At 38.0% G+C, this 18,313-nt stretch overlaps 3 protein-coding genes and 1 long non-coding RNA gene across 5 annotated transcripts; 3 read left to right on the top strand and 1 right to left on the bottom strand.

Annotated features, from left to right (window-relative positions):
* Positions 1–1,404: 1,404 nt before the first annotated feature.
* LOC131324495 (heat shock factor-binding protein-like) lies at positions 1,405–5,452 on the top strand. Its single transcript, XM_058356473.1, has 5 exons — positions 1,405–1,508; positions 3,630–3,683; positions 4,404–4,427; positions 4,520–4,562; positions 5,109–5,452. Exons 1-5 carry the CDS (start codon positions 1,506–1,508, stop codon positions 5,249–5,251), a joined length of 267 nt encoding a protein of 88 aa, XP_058212456.1. The 5' UTR covers positions 1,405–1,505; the 3' UTR covers positions 5,252–5,452.
* A 1,247-nt stretch (positions 5,453–6,699) lies between these two features.
* On the top strand, positions 6,700–9,836 carry LOC131324496 (small ribosomal subunit protein eS21-like). The gene is made up of 4 exons (XM_058356474.1): positions 6,700–6,781; positions 7,598–7,672; positions 7,775–7,907; positions 9,517–9,836. Exons 2-4 carry the CDS (start codon positions 7,623–7,625, stop codon positions 9,580–9,582), a joined length of 249 nt encoding a protein of 82 aa, XP_058212457.1. The 5' UTR covers positions 6,700–6,781; positions 7,598–7,622; the 3' UTR covers positions 9,583–9,836.
* A 2,991-nt stretch (positions 9,837–12,827) lies between these two features.
* LOC131324498 (uncharacterized) lies at positions 12,828–14,314 on the bottom strand. Of its 2 annotated transcripts, none has more exons than XR_009199370.1 (2): positions 14,205–14,314; positions 12,828–13,034 (listed from the first exon to the last, which is right to left on the bottom strand). It is a non-coding gene; the product is annotated as an uncharacterized LOC131324498 (long non-coding RNA). The 2 variants fall into 2 exon arrangements; XR_009199369.1 differs by having other exon boundaries at positions 12,828–13,026; positions 14,205–14,311.
* Positions 12,901–17,082, top strand: LOC131324488 (probable protein phosphatase 2C 40). The gene is made up of 4 exons (XM_058356467.1): positions 12,901–13,048; positions 14,207–15,369; positions 15,998–16,262; positions 16,784–17,082. The coding sequence occupies exons 2-4, from the start codon at positions 14,209–14,211 to the stop codon at positions 16,909–16,911; spliced, it is 1,554 nt and encodes a 517-aa protein (XP_058212450.1). The 5' UTR covers positions 12,901–13,048; positions 14,207–14,208; the 3' UTR covers positions 16,912–17,082.
* The last annotated feature ends 1,231 nt before the right edge of the window (positions 17,083–18,313 follow it).

Below are 18,313 nucleotides of genomic sequence, written 5' to 3'. Positions count from 1 at the left end.
CAGTGGTTAAAAACTAATGGAAAGGTGTATTGCGGTGGCCCGAACCTATAAGTAGGTAGGTTATTTTCGAGTGATTATTCAGTAATCTGGGAGAACTGTCACCTGGTACTTTGGACTACTTCAGAACCATACATTTATGTGGGGTTCATACACTTAATTGTGGATATCATGTGATTGTGAGGTTGTAAAGTGGTCCGAAGTACCGCACAGCGGTACTCCCAAACTATTGTATCGTTTCACATATTTTTTCATGTGAGTGAACGAAATTTGCACCCGGTGAATTGGAGTCACCTTGGCCCAATTTGGACAATGGCTGTGATGCCCTCAAGCGGTTTTGGGAGCATGATGCTCCAAATTGTTCCGACCGGATTGGCGAGAACACTCTCCAATTTCGGCTCGGAAAAAACTTTTTCAATCACACTTCAATGATCAGGACCATTCATAATTTTCAATTCCCTAAGAGCATCAAGCATATCAAAAATCAGTTTGATAAATTATTGTTTGATATGATTTCGAAACAGATTTATAATTTTATATTGCAAAAAATTTAGAAAGAGATTTTGTTCGACCGTTGCAATATTATATTTTGAAAGATAATGTGTTCCAAAATCATATCCAAAGATGTCCAATAAACTTGATTTTTAGCATACTTCATGTTCTCAACGAGCAAAATAAAATGAACTATTTCGATCATTGACGTAAAATCGTAAGAAATTTTTACGGGCTAGAATTGGAGGGGGGTCAGACTTGATACTGTCACTCCACTTTTTGATAAACTCTATTATTTACTACTATCTTTTAATGTTCAAAATACACATAACACACAAATACTAAAAGATAAATATTGAAGTGTGATTATGAAAATATGGAGTGTCAAAATAAATTTTCCTACTAAAAATAAGCTAGTTGAAAATTTACATGAAGTGAATCCAAGCTTGTCAAGTTCGTCGTTTCATTTTTTCTCCACAGTGGTAGCCTGAGTGTGAGTGCCGTGCCACGGGAAGCAGGTTTGATGTACACTATATGAAATCAGAAATGATTCGTGCACATACTGCTGTGCACAGCAGCCTTTTTTTTCTGCCTCGGGTCGCACAAAGATGATCGGAGCCGCTCATTTTGTTCAAAATATATCGTTTAAGGTCTCTGTAAAAAATGAGCTTCGTTCGATATCGTTTGAGGCGTTAACAAAACACCCAAAATCACTTCAGAATTTAAGCCATTTTGAACAAAATGAGCGGCTCCGATCATCTTTGTGCGACCCGAGGCGGAAAAAAAAGGCTGCTGTGCACAGCAGTCTGTGCACGTAGCACAGCCCATATGAAATAAAAGAAAAAGAAAATTTATATGAGAAGAGGTGGGTGTACCGAGAAGAACTCGCGTGCCTATAGGACCTCCCCCCGTTTCCATCGTCTTTTTAGCATCGGCTCTCTGTATTTAGCTCACGCTCGCATCTCTCCTTTTTTAGAATTCGAATTTCAAAGGCCATTACCACCAGAAACTCGAACATGGTAATCTCTCTCTCTCTCTCTAGAATGTCTGATCACGCAAATTTCTAACACGCATGAACTGATCGATCGACCTCAATCCATCCGATTTCCGTTAGCGCTTTGTAATTTGTTTGCATTTCGCTAGGGCATAAAGTGAAATTGCTCAAACTCTATTCTAAGATTCTAATCAATCTAATCCACTGATCTGAGATTCCACGTTACGTACGCGAATTCCACTATTTTCTGTTCCGTTTGTTTGCCGAGAAAACTTAGGAAAAACTAACACGCTAGATCTCGAGACCGTATTGTTCAATAAACTCGGACTGTTCGTGTTCGTTGATTTTTTGTTTTTTAAATTGGTGCTAGCCGAGGAACTTGGTGTAGAATTGATGTGGAAAAATATGTTTTTTTGTTTTTCGTAACTAATGTGGAAAAATATGTTGTTTCACTGTATATGGTTTTTTTCCGATGGAGTTGCGGTTTAAAATGTTTACCGTGATGTACGGGCCACAGGGGTTGGCCTAGTGGTCAAGACTTGGAACTTAGGGATTTGCTTCCTCCTAAGGTCTTGGATTGAAACCTCTTAGGTGTTGTTAACCTCTTTGGGGACGATCTGTACAGAGTAAAGCTTTGCTCTTGCTTTAATTGGGACCCACGCAAGTAGGCAGTGGGATTGGTCCTGGATAATTGGAGGTGCGCGAAAGGTGACCCGGACACCTGAGTTATCAAAAATTAAAACAACTTAAATGGTAGATAGTAAAATATAGGATTGTTTCTTGTATAACATTAGTTGCTTTAAATGGAGGGGGAGAAACTAAGGAAGTGGTTTCAGTATTTCCTCTTGTCGTTCACTTGTCCATATAGTATGTGTTCCTAATGTCGGTTCGGCAGGTATGTGCGGTGGAACGTTTTCTGTTGTGCATTTACTTGATCAAGGACCTTTTTTGGATGTGAATCTAAAGTTATTTCTCGTAGTCTATCGATATTATTTGCTTTGCTTTAGATGAACATGGAGAAACGAAGGAAGTGGTATTGTTTTACTTTTATCTAGTCTATGTTCACTGTCCATTTGGGGTACATGATGTTGGTTATGTATGTATTGTCATGTTTTCTGTTTTGTGTTTAGTTGATCAGCGAGGATATTTTTCAAAAATGTGCTGGGAATAGAGAGGTTCTAAAATAGCTTAGACTTTGAAAAACCTAGTTTGCCTGACAGCCTTGGGATCAAAATGAAACCTAAGGATGATGGGATGTTAGGAGCAAAATGAAACCTTTCGTAGCTGTAATTGGATGATAGGATGTTAGGAGCAAAATGCAATGAAAAGCCAGTTATGGGTATCACATGAGATTTTCGGCCCCTCGTAAGATTGATTCCATGGCGAGAATGATGACGATGTTGTGACATGTGATAAGGATGGTATGATTCGCTTGTAGTTTGGTGATGAGGTTGAGGTGAGATTGTCACCTCTTAGCTTGTTTGGTCATTGTTGAGGCTCAAGAAGAAAATAGAGTCAAGTTTCTCCATTTTCCCGATTGCGGTGCGAGCTCAAGTTGTAAGAAACTTGCCTTGGATTCCCTTGCGGATCTTTTTAGGAGGTATGGGGAAGATTGACTTGCCAAAGGCCATGCCTAAAGACTTTGATTCTGCTCGCCTAGTTGTAGGAGTATGTGACTGATTCGCTAAATTTTTTTGTGCATACCCATGTTGAAGTGGTTAGTATAGCAGTCTTTTAACTTCCAAAATGAACTATGTACAGCTTTTCCTTTCTCATGGATATGATGGTCCAAAAAATGTGCTGTTCCTATTGGAATGGGTTACAAAGCCACTTTGCCCGCCACTGTTCTTAAATCAATAAATCACCATTCTAGACTCTTCATTTGCTGCTCTAGTGTTGGGTTGGACAGTGTGTCTCTTTGTAGTTGCTTGATGCTGAGTGGGTGGAGCAAGGTGCATACAAGTAGTTCTACTTTTATCTGATTTATGTCTTCCAGTATCAATCATAGGTTTTCCAATTGAGCATTAATGGATGCCCTTGTTATTGTTTAGTTTTATGTGATGTATATGAGTATCGTGTGCTTTACTGTTTGGTGCATTGCTAATGTTAACATTTTTGCTGAGTACTGACTCACTTTTGTTGGCAGGATGGGCGAGATACAGATGATCAGAAACAGAGCCCTGCTGATATGACAGTATTTGTAAGCTCCACAACTATGACGAATGGCTAAGTTTATGTTTATTGTCATCTTTTCCTCACAATAAGGAAAAGAGTTCTTGAGTGCCTCACAATGGCTATAAGAATGGTGTAGTGATGCCATTGCTCCTTGATGTCCGTCCTAGACCAGTTACTGGATAATGAGCCAGGGTTGGTTATATTTTGGGAGAACTATATTTTCTTTCCACTTTTATGATAGTCATGTATTTTAAGCTTCAACCTTATTTCCAAAGAACAACAGAAAAAGAGTAGCTTCCACCTTCTTTGAAATTGTTTGCCTGGCATCTCCAATCCACCTCCATTCCTCCAAAATAGAGGATGGATGTGACACATTGAGGGAAAATTTTGTAATTTATTCTTTTTTTTCTTCACTTTTTGTACTTTTGGGGAGAATCTTTAAGGGATCCACCGTCCTTTTTAGAGTTTGGTCCTCTAAAAGTAAATTTTGTACTCTAAGAATAGAGGACCAAAAGTAAATTTGGAGCACAAAATCCCTCCAAACTCTAAAAAGGACGATTGGTCCCTCAAAAATTCTCCCAAAAAGTATAAAAAAGTGGAGAAAAAAGAGAATAAATTACAAAATCTTCCCTCAATGTGTCACATTCATCCTCTATTTTGGAGAAATAGAGGTGAATTGGAGATGCCTATGAATGAAATAAATTAGCCTTTTCACTTACTGAAATTTTGTACTACTTTTTTTCAGGTGCAGAATCTTCTACAGCAAATGGTGAGTCTATTCTCAAGTTTTAGGCTTTTGCATCTGGAAATGCTTTTGTTTTGGGAACTGAGTTTGTTTGTTGATAATCTTGAGTTTTGCAGCAATCTAGGTTCCAGACGATGTCAGACTCCATCATTTCAAAGAATATCCTTCCATTTATCTCACTGTTAATTGCATTATAGCACTGAAATTTGCTCAGTCCTTTTGTGTTTCTATGCATTCAATACAGATTATGTTCCTTCGTAGATTTTAACTCAATTGCTTTAGTAGATTCGTAAGATCATTCCCTCTCGTTTTCCAGTTTCTGTGGGCAACTTAGGGATACCTCAGTAGGCATGACTCCAGTTTTATCCAAAGTAAATGGATGACTATTTTTCTTGCAATAAAGTGTCTTTTTTGTTGGTATCCATAGCAGTATAGGAACATCAGTGCGATGTCGTTTACCTGAGAAGTCTTGCCTGTGCTCTCTCTCTCTCTCTCTCTGAGGGGGAGGGTATCTTTTTTTTTTTTTTTTTTTAATCTCTAGACAATGGGTTTATGCTGGCAAATTCTACAGAAAGCTATCTCTATCTTTCCAATGAGATTTTTCACTGTTCATGCCAAATTGCCCATTTTTGCCCTTTTTCGGTGCTCAATTGTCACTGCTGATTTGGGTGGAGTTTTTTGTTTGTTTCTTTAACTACAATGCACTTGATGAGATGGGGAGCCGGATAGACGAGTTGGAGCAGAGCATCAATGAACTGAGGACCGAGATGGGGCAAGAGGGGTCTCCTTCTCCTTCTGCTGCTCTGAAGCCGAAAGAAGAACCAAGGACAGCTGATGATTCGGCCTAAGACCATTCGCCATTTGATTTTTTAATGCGTATGATTTGTCTTGCCGATTGTGTTTTTTTGTCTGGGATTTCAAACCAGTTGTTCTAGTCTGAGATCATATTGATGTGTAACTGAGGCATCTTTTGGTGCCTCATTTCATTGGTAACTTCTTGTAGGTGTGGGCCGTGACTGCCACGAAAATACAATCCATTCTTTACAGAACTGAGATGCGGAAGGCGTGACATTTAGCCTTGGTCTTTTTTCGACGTAGAATGGTTGTTTTTTGTTAATTTTTTTCTGCTTTAGTTTTTTGGTTGGACAAATGCACAGAAAAATGTTTTGCGTCCATAAGGGGAGAATGATTTATGATTGAAAAGTCGGTTTTTTTTTTTTTTTGGGGTAAGTTAAAAAAAAAAAGTCGGTAAATTGTTCTTGGCATTTGAACATTTGTTCATTCAAGGCGCATCTCAAGTCACAATCAAATCTTTGACAAAACCATAGGAAAAAAATTGTTTTATTCAATAGCCACAACATTAACATAATGTTATGGCTCAGAGATCAAGTCCAATGCACGTGGTTATTAGAGTTTTTTTAGGTTCCGTTTCTCTAAGGTTTTTATTTTTTACTAAGTACTTATTTTTCGCTTTGTGAGATATGTTATTCTCTCACAATATATCACCTTTTAATTTAAATAATGGATACTTATTTTCTTTAGAAAAACGGGACTTGCACTTTTACTCTAAAGTGAAAATGCTAGTAATATGTGGCCCAATGATAATCCCATTGTCTCACTACAAATCTCTCCCTCAACTTTATTCGAATGATTATTCGTCATTGATAACGTCTGGTATCTTGGGTTAGCTAGCTCGTGCCAAATTATGTCCGGATTCCCCAAACGTTTGGAATGCTCTTTTTGGGAGTTCTTGAGTGGCAAAGAGTTTTAGCTCGCGATGAGAGTTGAAAGCCCAAAATGGTGAGTCATTTAGGCCCGTTTCGCTAAGGTTTTTATTTTTTAAATATTTATTTTCCGCTTTACGAGACATGCTGTTCTCTCACAATACATTACCTTTAATTCGACAAATAAGTACTTATTTCCTTTAGCGGAATGAGGCCTATCAATGTGGTTTTTAATGAATATTTTATGGCATCATAATAGGAATCCATTCTAATTAATTTTACTTTTTTACTCCTAATATTAGATTACAATAAAACATGAATTTTTGAAATGAAATTGAGAAATATACTAGAAAAATAAAGAAGAAAACACTACGAAAAATTTACAAACCTAGAATCTGAATTTACCTATGCCCAACCAAGCCCAAGATGGCTCAAATATGGGCCGCAGTTGAACCATGGGCCAGCCCAACAACTCAAATATGTTGATGTCTCATCAGCCGTAATCTGTTAGCGTTGGCCCTTCCAACCAACGGTCGAGATTGAAATCTCATATGGGCCAGGAATTAGGGTTTTGAACCTTTAAAAAGGGACCTCTGCATCCTCCTCGATTCTCACCGCAATCTCTCTCTCCACGAGCTCCGAGGGGCGCTTCCGGTATACCCTTCTCTCTCTCTCTCTCTCTCTCTCTCTCTCTCTCCATATATTCCATGTATAGCTGCCTATATAACTCTATTGTGTAATTTTGGTTGAGTTTATTCCATGTATGGGTCCTTTCATGTTTGTTTTATTTTCGAAGAAAACGATAACCTAGAACACCTATCTCGTCTGCACAGTTGAATTCAGTTGTAGGGTCTAATATAATTTGGCCTTGCTAAAGTTGGTTAGCAATCAATTTTCTATGTGATATGCTGTTTATTTTTATTTTTGAGGAATAGAAAAAATTTCGAGGAATAGAAATCTACATCATATGATATTTGTTAGTAGTGGGGTTAGGAGAGTTGCTCGTAAGACTTGATGAACTTGGAACAAACACGCAGTGGCGGACGCAGGATTCTTGATGTGAGGGACCAAATCACATGTATTCTTTTGTTGACAACAAAATAATAATAACACAATTTTTAGGGGAGACCTTTCTTCACAAATTTTCTAAACAAAACCTAAAATATGGTAGAATAATTGGGGGGTGTGCCAGGCCCGGGCCCCCTTGGTCGACCTCTGTGAACACTCATCCACTCGGGCCATCTTGCAAGATCGATATGCATTTGATTTGACATTGCTTGTCATTTTATTTAGAGGACCTCATAAGGTAGATTTGCATGACTGTTACTTCTATAGTTCCATTTAGTGCTTTCTGTTTACGATGTTAGAGTATGCATAGTTATTGTTTCTTTGCTGTTATCACACTGTAAACTGCATGAGAAGATACATCATATTCACTGTTGGATTTTGTGGATTTTGCAAACTTCCTAGTAAAAACATCCACCAAGGATTCAAGATGCAGAATGAAGAGGGTCAGAACATGGATCTTTATATTCCCAGAAAATGGTATTCTTTCGTTTCATTTCCATTCATGAAGTAGTTTTTTTGGTGGGGTTTGTGAGTTTTGGTTGTTTTTGTTGTTTACTGAACTATGTTGTTTGATTACAGTTCCGCAACAAATAGGCTAATTACTGCCAAGGACCATGCCTCGGTCCAGGTTAACCTTGGGCATTTGGATGAGAGGGGTATTTTTACCGGCACCTTCTCTACTTTTGCTCTTTGCGGTTACATCCGTGCTCAGGTTGTCTTTCTGCTACCTTTCACGCGACCTTAAGCATTTGTGGTGGAATTTTTGGACACTAGTTTTCAGTTTGTCGGATAGTAATTGAACTCCTGTGTTTGGTTTCTTAGACCTGTTGGAATTGGCGTAGAAGTTGGTTGGGATTTTGTTTAACCTTGGGGTTTGTTTTTCTGTTAGAATGGTCGTGTATGTTTATTATTTAGGGACGTGTGGTTGGGTGTGGGAAGGAGGAAAACAAACTTTAGTAGCTGCTTGATGTGTATGCCTCGCTTGTCTTGAATCTGGAAGGAGGAAGTTGCCTAAGGGAGCATGTAATGTAGTTTCTTTGGATTGCCTTCGAGAGAACTGAGCGTGCTTACTACTCCATGCTGCTTGTGTTCCGTTGCGGGCATAAATTAAATTAGACCCCTTCCATCTCAGTGAATGGGATTTCTCTCTAATCTCTTTCACACAAGAGGGGTCAACAGGTTTCAGGGTCGTGGGGAAAAAGGTAGGTAGATGGGTGGTCGGGTGTTGGAAGGAGGAAAACAAACTTTAGTAGTTGTTTGATTTGTATGCCGCACATGTCTTGAATCTGGAAAGAGGAAGTTGCCTAAGAGAGCATGTAATGTCAATAATGTAGGTTCTTTGGATTGCCTTTGAGAGAACTGAGCATGCTTACTACTCCTTGCTGCTTGTGTTCCGTTGCGGGCACATAGTAAATTAGACACCTTTCATCTGTGTGAATGGGATGTCTTTGTAACCTCTTTCAAGCAAGAGGGGTCTAACATTCTACTATTCCATTTCTCTTTTCCTTTCTTTTACTCATCTGAAAGAGTGGCAGTTGAGTTATTTTTTCTTTCTTATTTGCTAATTTTTACTGCAAATAATGCTGTTACTTTTTTGAGGCAGTTGAGTTATTTTTTCTTTCTTATTTGCTAATTTCTACTGCAAATGCTGTTACTTTTTTGAGGCCGATCCAAATGAGTTCTGAAATACAAATGGTGTGGCAACTCAATTTCACCCGGCCTAGATGAAATTCGTGGGGCAGTCTCAAGTGTTTTACATGTTCTCTCATGTTTAAATTAAGGAACTGTCCCACATACATTTTTGTGCTCATCTATTTGATATGTGAAAATGATGTATATATTCCCGATAATGTTGTGGGTATTACCGTATTATTGATAGAACTTTCAAAAGCGTGAAAAGATGTGGCTGTTGATAGTCAATACCACACCCCTGAAAGTATGCGACTGACTATCATAGTCCGAGTGGTTCAAGGCGTAACTGCTTTTATGACACAAATTCAGCTGATTCCTAGTTTGGTCAATTTCCTTCGGTTTTTATTACAAAGGTCCTTGCTTTTATAACTTTGCATTGAATAATTTTCCTCCAAATTTGGTTCTCGGTAATGCCTATACGATATCTGTTGTGATGGTTCTCAGTGAAGCCTATACGATATCTGTTGGGATGGTTCTCGGTGAACCCTATTCTAATTTGCTTGCGAATCTGGTCCTTGCTTCCTCTGTTTATTTTGGCAGAATAATATTGTTCCCTTTCTCGTTTGATGTGCCAAAGTGTTTCCATTTGTTTTTTTACCCCATCTCAGATATGTTTTCATCTTTTTCAGGGAGATGCGGACAGTGCTCTAGATCGGTTGTGGCAGAAGAAGAAAGTTGAAGTCCGACAGCAGTAGATAGAGATTCTGGGTTTTCTCTGGATTTCAAGTATTGCCTGAGGTGTATCGATGTTGCAGTAATGGTGTTATGAAACCCCTTTGGCCTTTCTCTATCAGCAGCCGTGAATCCATCGTAGTTGGCAATTAGACAGTATTCGGAGAATTTTGACATGAATCCATCGTATCATGAGATGATCTCACCATACTGAGCATTGTTTGATATCAAGATTTTGGGTTGAGTATGAGCTAATTGTGGGTTGACTTCGAGCTAAGTGTGTATTCCAAATCTGTCTGTGTGTGTGTGTGTGTGTGTGGGTGGGTATGTCGGAAATTTGTATATTTACTTGACCAATTAAAAGTTCTTGCTCTCCCAAAAAAGAAAAAAAAGAGAAAAGATTGACCTAATTTCCTGACTGCATACTTGACAAACCAATTGGAGATAATTTCACCCTACCGAGCATTGTTTGGCAAATTTATCAGTTATCACCATCTCACCATACCAACAGCGGCAGAAAACGGCAACGTTTTGTTGGCAAATTAGGCCAGCCTCACTTGCACATTTGTGCTCTCTTTCTTAGTTGCAAAGGTTTTGTGGGGCCTACTTTGGAGCCTCATACAAATAATCGGAGTTGTTCAATAATTTAAAATAATCTTTCAAGCGGTTTCGTAAAAATTGGCCTAATAAGAAAATTGTGTATGGTTGATTCAATCTTTTAATTTTTAATTCATGATTTAGGATTTTGAATAGTGAATGAATTTTGAAAGAAAGTCAAACAATTATGTGTTTGGTATCTCATTGATCTGAACCACATATATTGTAGAACTTGTTGAGAAGAGCATTTATCAAAAAAAATATTATGTTCAGATATTGATAGGTATCAAAACGCAAAAATTATTTTACAACTATAAACTGTTTCGATATCTATTGATGTCTAATGAAGATAATTTTTTTAGTAAGCGCTCTTCTCAACAAGCCTTACGATAATTTTTTTAGTAAGCGGTTTCTCAACAAGCCTTACAATACATGTAGTTCAGATCAAGGAGACATCGAACACATAGTTGTACAACTTTTCTTCAAAATTCATTAAGTATTCAAAATCCTAAATTATGAATTAAAAATTAAATGATTGGATCAACCACATACAATTGTCTAATTGAACTGATTTTTTTACCAAACCACTCAAAAAATCATTTTTAAATTATTAAATGACTCTGATTATTTGTGTGAGGCTCCAAAATAGGCTCCACATGATATCTGTAATTAAAGAGAAAAGGAGAGGATAAAAGTGCAAATGGGAGTGCCTTACTTGCCGACACGTTTTCTGGCTACAGGGACTCCAGGTCTCTCTCTCTCTCTCTCTCTCTCTTTGCAAATGGATGGTCACAAATGTGGTGCAAGTTTGGTTGGCATCTACTTATTACTACAAATAGATGCAGTAAAGTACATCCACAAAGAACATACATGGCCCATAACGGGAGGCAGAGAGCTAATATGGGGCTTGAATACACTTGACCATCTCGGTCTTGTGTCACATCAAATCTATCATCTAAGAATGTCTTCCCCCTCTAACCGAATGTTTAGATTAGTTTGAGCATAGTCAACTGAATTCAGAGCCCTAGAATTAGTAACTGGACAAACTCTCTTATGGCTTTAAGGTTTGAAATATTTGATACCGGTGAGATTCCCAACATTCAACCTCGTGGTCGACAAACGCTAATTTGCATTCTCATGCCACCTTTCGCCAAAAATATATTGCGGACCGTGTGCAGGGATTTTAATGCTCCCAAACGAACAAGCTCATAGTGTTCTACCTATACTTCATTGGTTATGACTTGGTATCCAGCCCAATAGATTGCTCAGTTCAAAAAATCAATCTTATTGTTTATTGACACGTACTCTACTAAATCGAGAAAAAACTTCATATAGACTGATCCGCTTATGCTTTGTTCATCGAATGGCAAGTCCACCCCCTTCTTTAGAGTAGAATTGATGTGAATTTGACTGGAAAGAAAAAGTAATAATGCTTAGATATTTTTTCTGGCAAATGAATAATGGTTACATGTATTTTGTCCAAAAATGGGAAAATATTCTTGCTTAACTTCACAAACATTCTCTAGTTAATATCCAAAATAACTCCATATATACCCACACCTAAATTTCCAAAAATGTTCTTCTTCCTTTTTTATTTATTTATTCGTGGTCTGTTTTATTGGTTGTCATTTTCCGAAATAGACTAGTGCTCCAAATCATTGCTGAAAATAACACTCCTTAGAAACATATGAAGTATGATGTTGAACTATTAAAAATTGGTTACAAGCGACGAATGAAAATGACATAAAAATTTCCTTGTTTGGTTGTCAGGCTTGAGATAAAAATAATTTATAGGTTTGTGTATTTTTTCTTCTTTAATAAAATTTTTTAACATTTAAAACAAAATTTTTGACTTTTCGAATAGAAATGCGTTGTAATAAAAATCACTAGAAATACAAATTTTGAAGAGAATAATTCTGATGACGAAATAATTAAAAAAATTTGAGAGAATATTTTTGAAATGGAAAGTGAACATATAAAAGTTTTCTTTGTTTACGAAAGAAATCTCCTATTTCAAAGCTCGTTTAACGACCTCAAAACTGATTAGCAACAATTGCCGAACTTCGGGTTGGTGTTGTGCAGTGAAGTAAAACAATGCTGCACACTTTCAAGCCGTCGGATCGTGAATCCAATGACTCGGATCTCATCTCAGCAACCAACGATCGAGAGCCATTCAGTGCCAAGATGAGATCTGAACCGTCGGATGCACGATCTGATGGCTCGGAGGTGCATAACACGATGGTGCACACACCACTGCACAACACCATACCCAATTCAACAACTGCCCCTTCAGTTCCATAATTTTCAAAAAGAATATGAGTACGTACATAAAATGTACATACGAATTTTGGACCCGTCTCAAATTTTCACAAAAATAATCCGAACCACTCATTTTGTTCAAAATACTTTGTTTTAGGATCTCTTGTAAGAAATTAACTCAAACACATATCGATAAAGGCGTAACCGAAAGACAGCAATTTGGGCAACTTTTTTTTCCCGAAAATTCAGAGTGGAAAAAGAAAAAAAGCAGAGTGAAAGGAGGAGAAAAAATCGCATCTGATTATTTTTTCAGAGACTTTAAAAACAAATGCATCTCTCTCTCTCTCTCTCTCTCTCTCTCTCCCTCCCCTCTTCCTAACCAGTCGATTTTATTCCGAATCAGATCCCGCGCCCCTCTCTCTCTCTCTCTCTCTCGACTGAGCTTGTGCTTTAACTAACCTATACATACACGCATTCAAGTAACGACTGTTCTTCTTGCGTACATGCATTTATTCATCTCTACTTTCGATTCTGTGCAAACAAAATTCAGATTACGGACTCTTCGTCGGTGACCTCAATTTCTCTCTCTCTACCTCTCTTTCTCTCTCTCTCTCTCTCTCTGAAACCGAAGAGGTCAGTTTTAAGTGTCAGATTCCTATATAGGCATTTCTATTCCCTTGTGTATATTTATGTATGTATTCCATCCGGAGAATTGTTTTCTATTTGGTTTTCGTTTATATTATGATTATCTGCAGTTATAATGGGTCCTATTTCGCTTGCTCGTTTATTCTTCTAGCGGTAGACGCCCAGCCGCACGTGATGTGCTTGCAAATCGTTTTATGCAAAAGAAGGAAGAAAATTCGGTGTCAGTTTTTTTTTTCCTTTCTTCTTAGGCAGTTTGAACGGGTATTTTTGGAAAATTGGAAGTATCAGCCGGCTTCGTAATCGCTGCTTTATTATAGTCGCCGCTTTATTATAGTAATAATAATAGATTATAGATTACAGTGATAGTATTTTCTCAATCTCTTTGTATGTCACTTGTATAGTAGAGACTTTGTTTGGTTGCTCTTTCAGAATTAGTTTTCCAGATTATTTGCTGTGAACGAATTTATTGGGTTGACGGATTAACATCAAAACTCAAGTCTGTTTTTTTTTTTGGAGAAAAGAGTCAAAAAAATTTGATAAGATCATATGACGTGTCTATAGGAATTGGCTCTATATCAATGTCAATGGAATCTTTTTAATACAACTCAATGTGTCCAGGTCAGCTTACGCTCATCTCGACTGTTTACTAAGGAGTAAGCACCATCACCGTGCACTAGTGGAGGCTCAATTAAAGCCGAGGGCTAGCCCCATTTCCTTATATGTTTCTTAAAGAATTAGAATTTGATTCATCAATAACTATTCTTGTTACTTATAATATGAAGCATAACTTAAGTCCGAGTTGTTTAGATTGAAGGACCAAACTCTACCATTCCTAACAGTACAGCAATTGAGAGTCATAGAATTATCATCTCTGCATGAGTTAACCTACCTCTTAAATTCTGATGTCAATTGTCTCTTATCAGTGTCTGTTTTTTTGGAGCCTGTGATCCGATGATTCTGATCCTTTACAGTGGAATCTATGTTTATTGAATGCTTTTTGTGCTATTCATATTTTGCAATGAGCCACTCGAATTGAAAACATTTGTTGATCCTTTTGGACAAAAATTTGTACTACTTGTAATAGCTTGTGTTCTATCTAATATTTCCTCTGCCGGGTAAATCGTTGATGGAGATATATTGAAACAGAAATGATGCTTGGAGAGGCAACAAATGATCGTGGTGGGGAAATTAAAGTAAGTTTTGGTTACCAATGCAATGGACAGCTCGATAATTCCAGTGACATGCACAAAGGAATTGAAATTTCAACCCGGATAAAACTCCGGAGAGCCAACAGTTCCTTTTCTTGCCTATCTGGGGCTGCCTTAAGTGCTAATGCCACACTGGCCAACACTAATATGTGCAATGGGTTAATTGGGGCAGAAATACTTCCAACTTTGGACTCCCCGAAGTCATTTCGAAGGATACCTTCTTCACCCTCTATTTCAAAGTTGGACATGTTATCATCTTCTCTCCAAAGTAGCATGTCAAACTTAAGTTGTCCTTCCACTCCCAGTGGAACACCTGAATACGATTCCTTTTTGCTAAAACCCATGAGTGCTCCTTCCAGAAGTGAAGGTTTCCTTAATGCCACGGAAGTACAAGTTGCAGGTGGTGCAGCTGGCGAAGACAGAGTTCAAGCAGTTTGTTCTGAAGAAAATGGGTGGCTTTTTTGTGCAATATATGATGGCTTTAATGGTAGAGATGCAGCTGATTTTCTGGCTGGAACATTGTATGAAACCATTGGGTTCTACCTTAACTTGCTAGACTGGGAACTGAAGCAAGATTTGGTTGGAGATTCTGATGAGCAGTCCCTCCAGTATTTTATGGATGATAATGATATTAACTGCAGAATTGCAAGAACCGGTGATGAGGATTCATCAATGAACTGTTTTGCCAAGGGACCTGAACAACCATCTTATTCATTCAACCAGAAAGTGCTTGATAGCCTCCAACGTGCTCTTAGTCAGGCTGAGAATGATTTCTTGTACATGGTTGAACAGGAAATGGAGGACCGACCGGATTTAGTATCTATTGGCTCTTGTGTCTTGGTTGTACTTCTGCATGGGAAAGACTTGTATACCCTCAATTTAGGTGATAGTCGAGCTTTAGTTGCAACTCATGTTGAAGGTGGTAGGAATGACAAGAAGCTGCAAGCTATCCAACTCACTGACAGTCATACAGCGGACAATGAAGTGGAACGAGATCAACTTAAACGTGACCATCCAGATGACCCTGCAACAATTGTGGCTGGAAAAGTGAAGGGAAAGTTGAAGGTGACTCGGGCATTTGGCGTTGGATACCTAAAAAGGGTAGGAGTTAGTTGCGTTTATTTCTTTTTACTGCATAAATTTCCATCCTATTGTTGGGATTTTAACCAGTATAAGCTCTCAAAACATGTGCGGTTTCTTTTCTTCTCCTCCTTTTATTTATTAAATTTCCGAATGGAATCCAATGTTCCATTTGATTGTGTCACCGACAAAAGTTATACGGGTGCAGGTATTGGTGTTACGTGTTAATATCCGTCCCATTGTCGTATTTCGTATTTCTTAGATGCCCATGCTAGAAGCATTTCTAGTTGGGAATCAAATGCATGGAGCAGGCTCTTGCGCTTGTTATAACAAGTTTAGCAAAAACGACTTCCTGATCCAAGAGTTCCAAGCTCTTTCCATTCAATCTAATTTGCCAAAATTGAACCCGCGGCATTGTTAGTCTATCCTTGGAGCTAGTGTAAGTTTTTTTTTAGCAGCAATAGGTGAGGAAGAACTTGTGCAACTGATGCTACATCAGCAAGGATAAAAAATGATCCAGTTTGGCATAGTAACACCCCTAGACGTAATTGGAGGTACTTAGATAGTAAGAGTCCTATTATGTGGCTGCCCTTTTATAAGATTTAATCCTTACCCAAAAACAAAAACTAATTCTACTTTCCTCTTGCAGAAAAATTTGAATGATGCTTTGATGGGCATTCTTCGAGTTCGTAACCTTACGAGTCCTCCTTATGTCTCCATTCAACCGTCACTAAATGTCCACAGAATCTCAAGTTCCGATCACTTTGTTATACTGGGGAGTGATGGTTTGTTTGACTTCTTCAGCAATGATGAGGCGGTAAATCTTGTACATTCATATATCTTAAGCAACCCTTCTGGTGATCCAGCAAAGTTTCTTTTGGAGCAGCTTGTGATTAGAGCAGCTGATTCTGCAGGTACAATCACTGTAATTGTGCACTAACCTAAAACTTGTTAATTTCCTTATTTGATGATGAATTTGGTTTTAACTATCGGCATGTCACGCTACTGTTATATTCTGTTATTTTGAGGTCCTAGTGAACCATGAGCAAGCCAAAGTTTGATTTTCAGAATGTGGTTTGTTACAAAATACAAAAAATGTGCCAGGGAATTTTTATTGAACCACCATTTGGCCAATTACCAATTTATGACGGTGTACTACTTTCTACCGAGCTTGAGCCAGTGTTTCCAAAGGGATGACGCTCCTGGGAAGGAACGAAGACTTTTGCATATTACAGCAATACCTATATTACAAAGATTGATGCTTCATAATGTATAGCGTACATAACTATAGAATAAAGTTCAAAAATCTTACACATCAGAAGGTTAAGTAGAGAATGACAACGTAATGATAGAGGTATAGATATATCATAAAATAGTTACCTCGAACTCCTGAGTTCAAAGGACCTATATATTGACATTATTTTCTTTACTGCAGGTTTCAGTACAGAAGAATTGATGAGTATACCAGATGGTAGGAGAAGGAAATACCATGATGATGTAACTGTAATTGTAATCATACTCGGCACAAATAAGCGCACTTTGAAGGCATCAACTTGCTTGTAAGTTATTTTGCATCAAGTCCTGAGTCGTGACCAACAATTTTTTAATTTCATTTTGTGCGTCCGTTTCCTTTTGCCAAGATTACCAATATTTCCGACTTTTTAATAAAGGATTGTGTTGTATATATGTCACAGCTGATATCCAATTGATAGTGTTCATCTTTATTTGTTCAAATATTTGGTCTAGTCTCTATTTTTCAGAGTTTCTATTCCCACAAATTGTTTGCCAGAACTCGTATCTATTTGACTATTTGTAGGGTTTGCCACTGGCGAAAGCTATACATATGCATTCTTAGTTGTTTTAGGAAATAAAAATTAGGGCTATACTTGAACTTCCACTAATAGTCTTTAGAGCTTTAGTTCTTCACCTCTTCAAATTGATGCCTTGTTGCTAAGCTAATGGTATTATTACTGTGGAATATTAAATACTATCTTTGCAGTAAGGACCTTTTTGCTAACTATGAAATACAAGCATTACCAGAGTTGGTTCAGTGATGGAAATTGAGGACCGGTTGGACAAGGCCCAGATTTGAGTCCCCCATTGCCCCTCATTGGGGTTAAACATACTCCTAACACTACCAATTCGTGATGGGACCTTAGCTTTGGCCCTTATGTAAGTGCGGTGGAGTCCCCTACAGATAGTGGTGTGGTGTGGTGTGACGGGGCAATACTCCTGATGGAGATGACAGGACACCATAACTGCACCTCCATTTCTTGTACCAAAAAGTTACAAGTATTATCTTTTTGACAAGGCAAGAATTGACCTGGAATTATTGACCTTAAAAAGTCTCAAAGCAATTCAGAGGACAAGCATTATTCTGAGTTCTCTTTTGACCTTGCCCCAGAATGTCTATGGGTCATCCAGTGATAGGAGAGAATAAAGAATCCCACGAAAGTAATCAATTTTTCTTCAAATCAGAGGCCAAGTGGAGAAGGAAAATTTGGGTGTAGGTCTAAAAATTGTATCAAGAACAATAAAAGAATTATTCTGTTTGTGTTTTTGTGGAGAATAGCAGGTGTGGGTATATTGGTAGGTCAAATTATGCTGTTCAAGTTTTTAAGAAGAGAATCTGTACCCAAGAAAGGTGAGTTAAAGCAAGCTATCCTCAAATACAACTGCAAATGTCAAATCAGCAACCAATCGATTGGATTCTATTGTCTCATGACTGGGGTCTGCTTGGTTTCTTCCTTTTCGCATTTTCAGCTTCTCCTTTTTGTGTTTTGGCTGTTTGGTCATCTAATTGTCGAACTCATTCACTGTTTTTAACGTGAGAGGCAAGAAGTGAAAAAGAGGTCCTGAGCTCCTTTTCCCATTTTCGGGGTTTCCCATTTTTTTGTTCAATTACCAAAATACCCGACCTAAAGTTAAGTTGGAGTACCAATTTTACCCTTACTTCAGGCTTATC

The sequence above is a fragment of the Rhododendron vialii genome, chromosome 4a (assembly GCF_030253575.1).
Source record: "Rhododendron vialii isolate Sample 1 chromosome 4a, ASM3025357v1".
Lineage (NCBI taxonomy): Eukaryota > Viridiplantae > Streptophyta > Magnoliopsida > Ericales > Ericaceae > Rhododendron > Rhododendron vialii.
The sequence above is the reverse complement of the archived record's forward strand: the minus strand, read 5'-3'. Positions and strand labels throughout refer to the sequence as shown.

What these genes read in the sequence shown, in the direction of transcription:
- LOC131324495 (XM_058356473.1), top strand. An exon ending in AGAATCTTCTACAGCAAATG is followed by an intron (nt 4,428 to 4,519) that starts GTGAGTCTATTC and finishes TGAGTTTTGCAG; the next exon opens with CAATCTAGGTTCCAGACGAT. An exon ending in AGACTCCATCATTTCAAAGA is followed by an intron (nt 4,563 to 5,108) that starts ATATCCTTCCAT and finishes ACTACAATGCAC; the next exon opens with TTGATGAGATGGGGAGCCGG.
- LOC131324496 (XM_058356474.1), top strand. Translation starts at nt 7,623, where the DNA reads ATGCAGAATGAAGAGGGTCAGAACATGGATCTTTATATTCCCAGAAAA. An exon ending in CTTTATATTCCCAGAAAATG is followed by an intron (nt 7,673 to 7,774) that starts GTATTCTTTCGT and finishes GTTTGATTACAG; the next exon opens with TTCCGCAACAAATAGGCTAA. An exon ending in GCGGTTACATCCGTGCTCAG is followed by an intron (nt 7,908 to 9,516) that starts GTTGTCTTTCTG and finishes CATCTTTTTCAG; the next exon opens with GGAGATGCGGACAGTGCTCT.
- LOC131324488 (XM_058356467.1), top strand. Translation starts at nt 14,209, where the DNA reads ATGATGCTTGGAGAGGCAACAAATGATCGTGGTGGGGAAATTAAAGTA. An exon ending in GCGTTGGATACCTAAAAAGG is followed by an intron (nt 15,370 to 15,997) that starts GTAGGAGTTAGT and finishes TTCCTCTTGCAG; the next exon opens with AAAAATTTGAATGATGCTTT. An exon ending in TAGAGCAGCTGATTCTGCAG is followed by an intron (nt 16,263 to 16,783) that starts GTACAATCACTG and finishes TCTTTACTGCAG; the next exon opens with GTTTCAGTACAGAAGAATTG.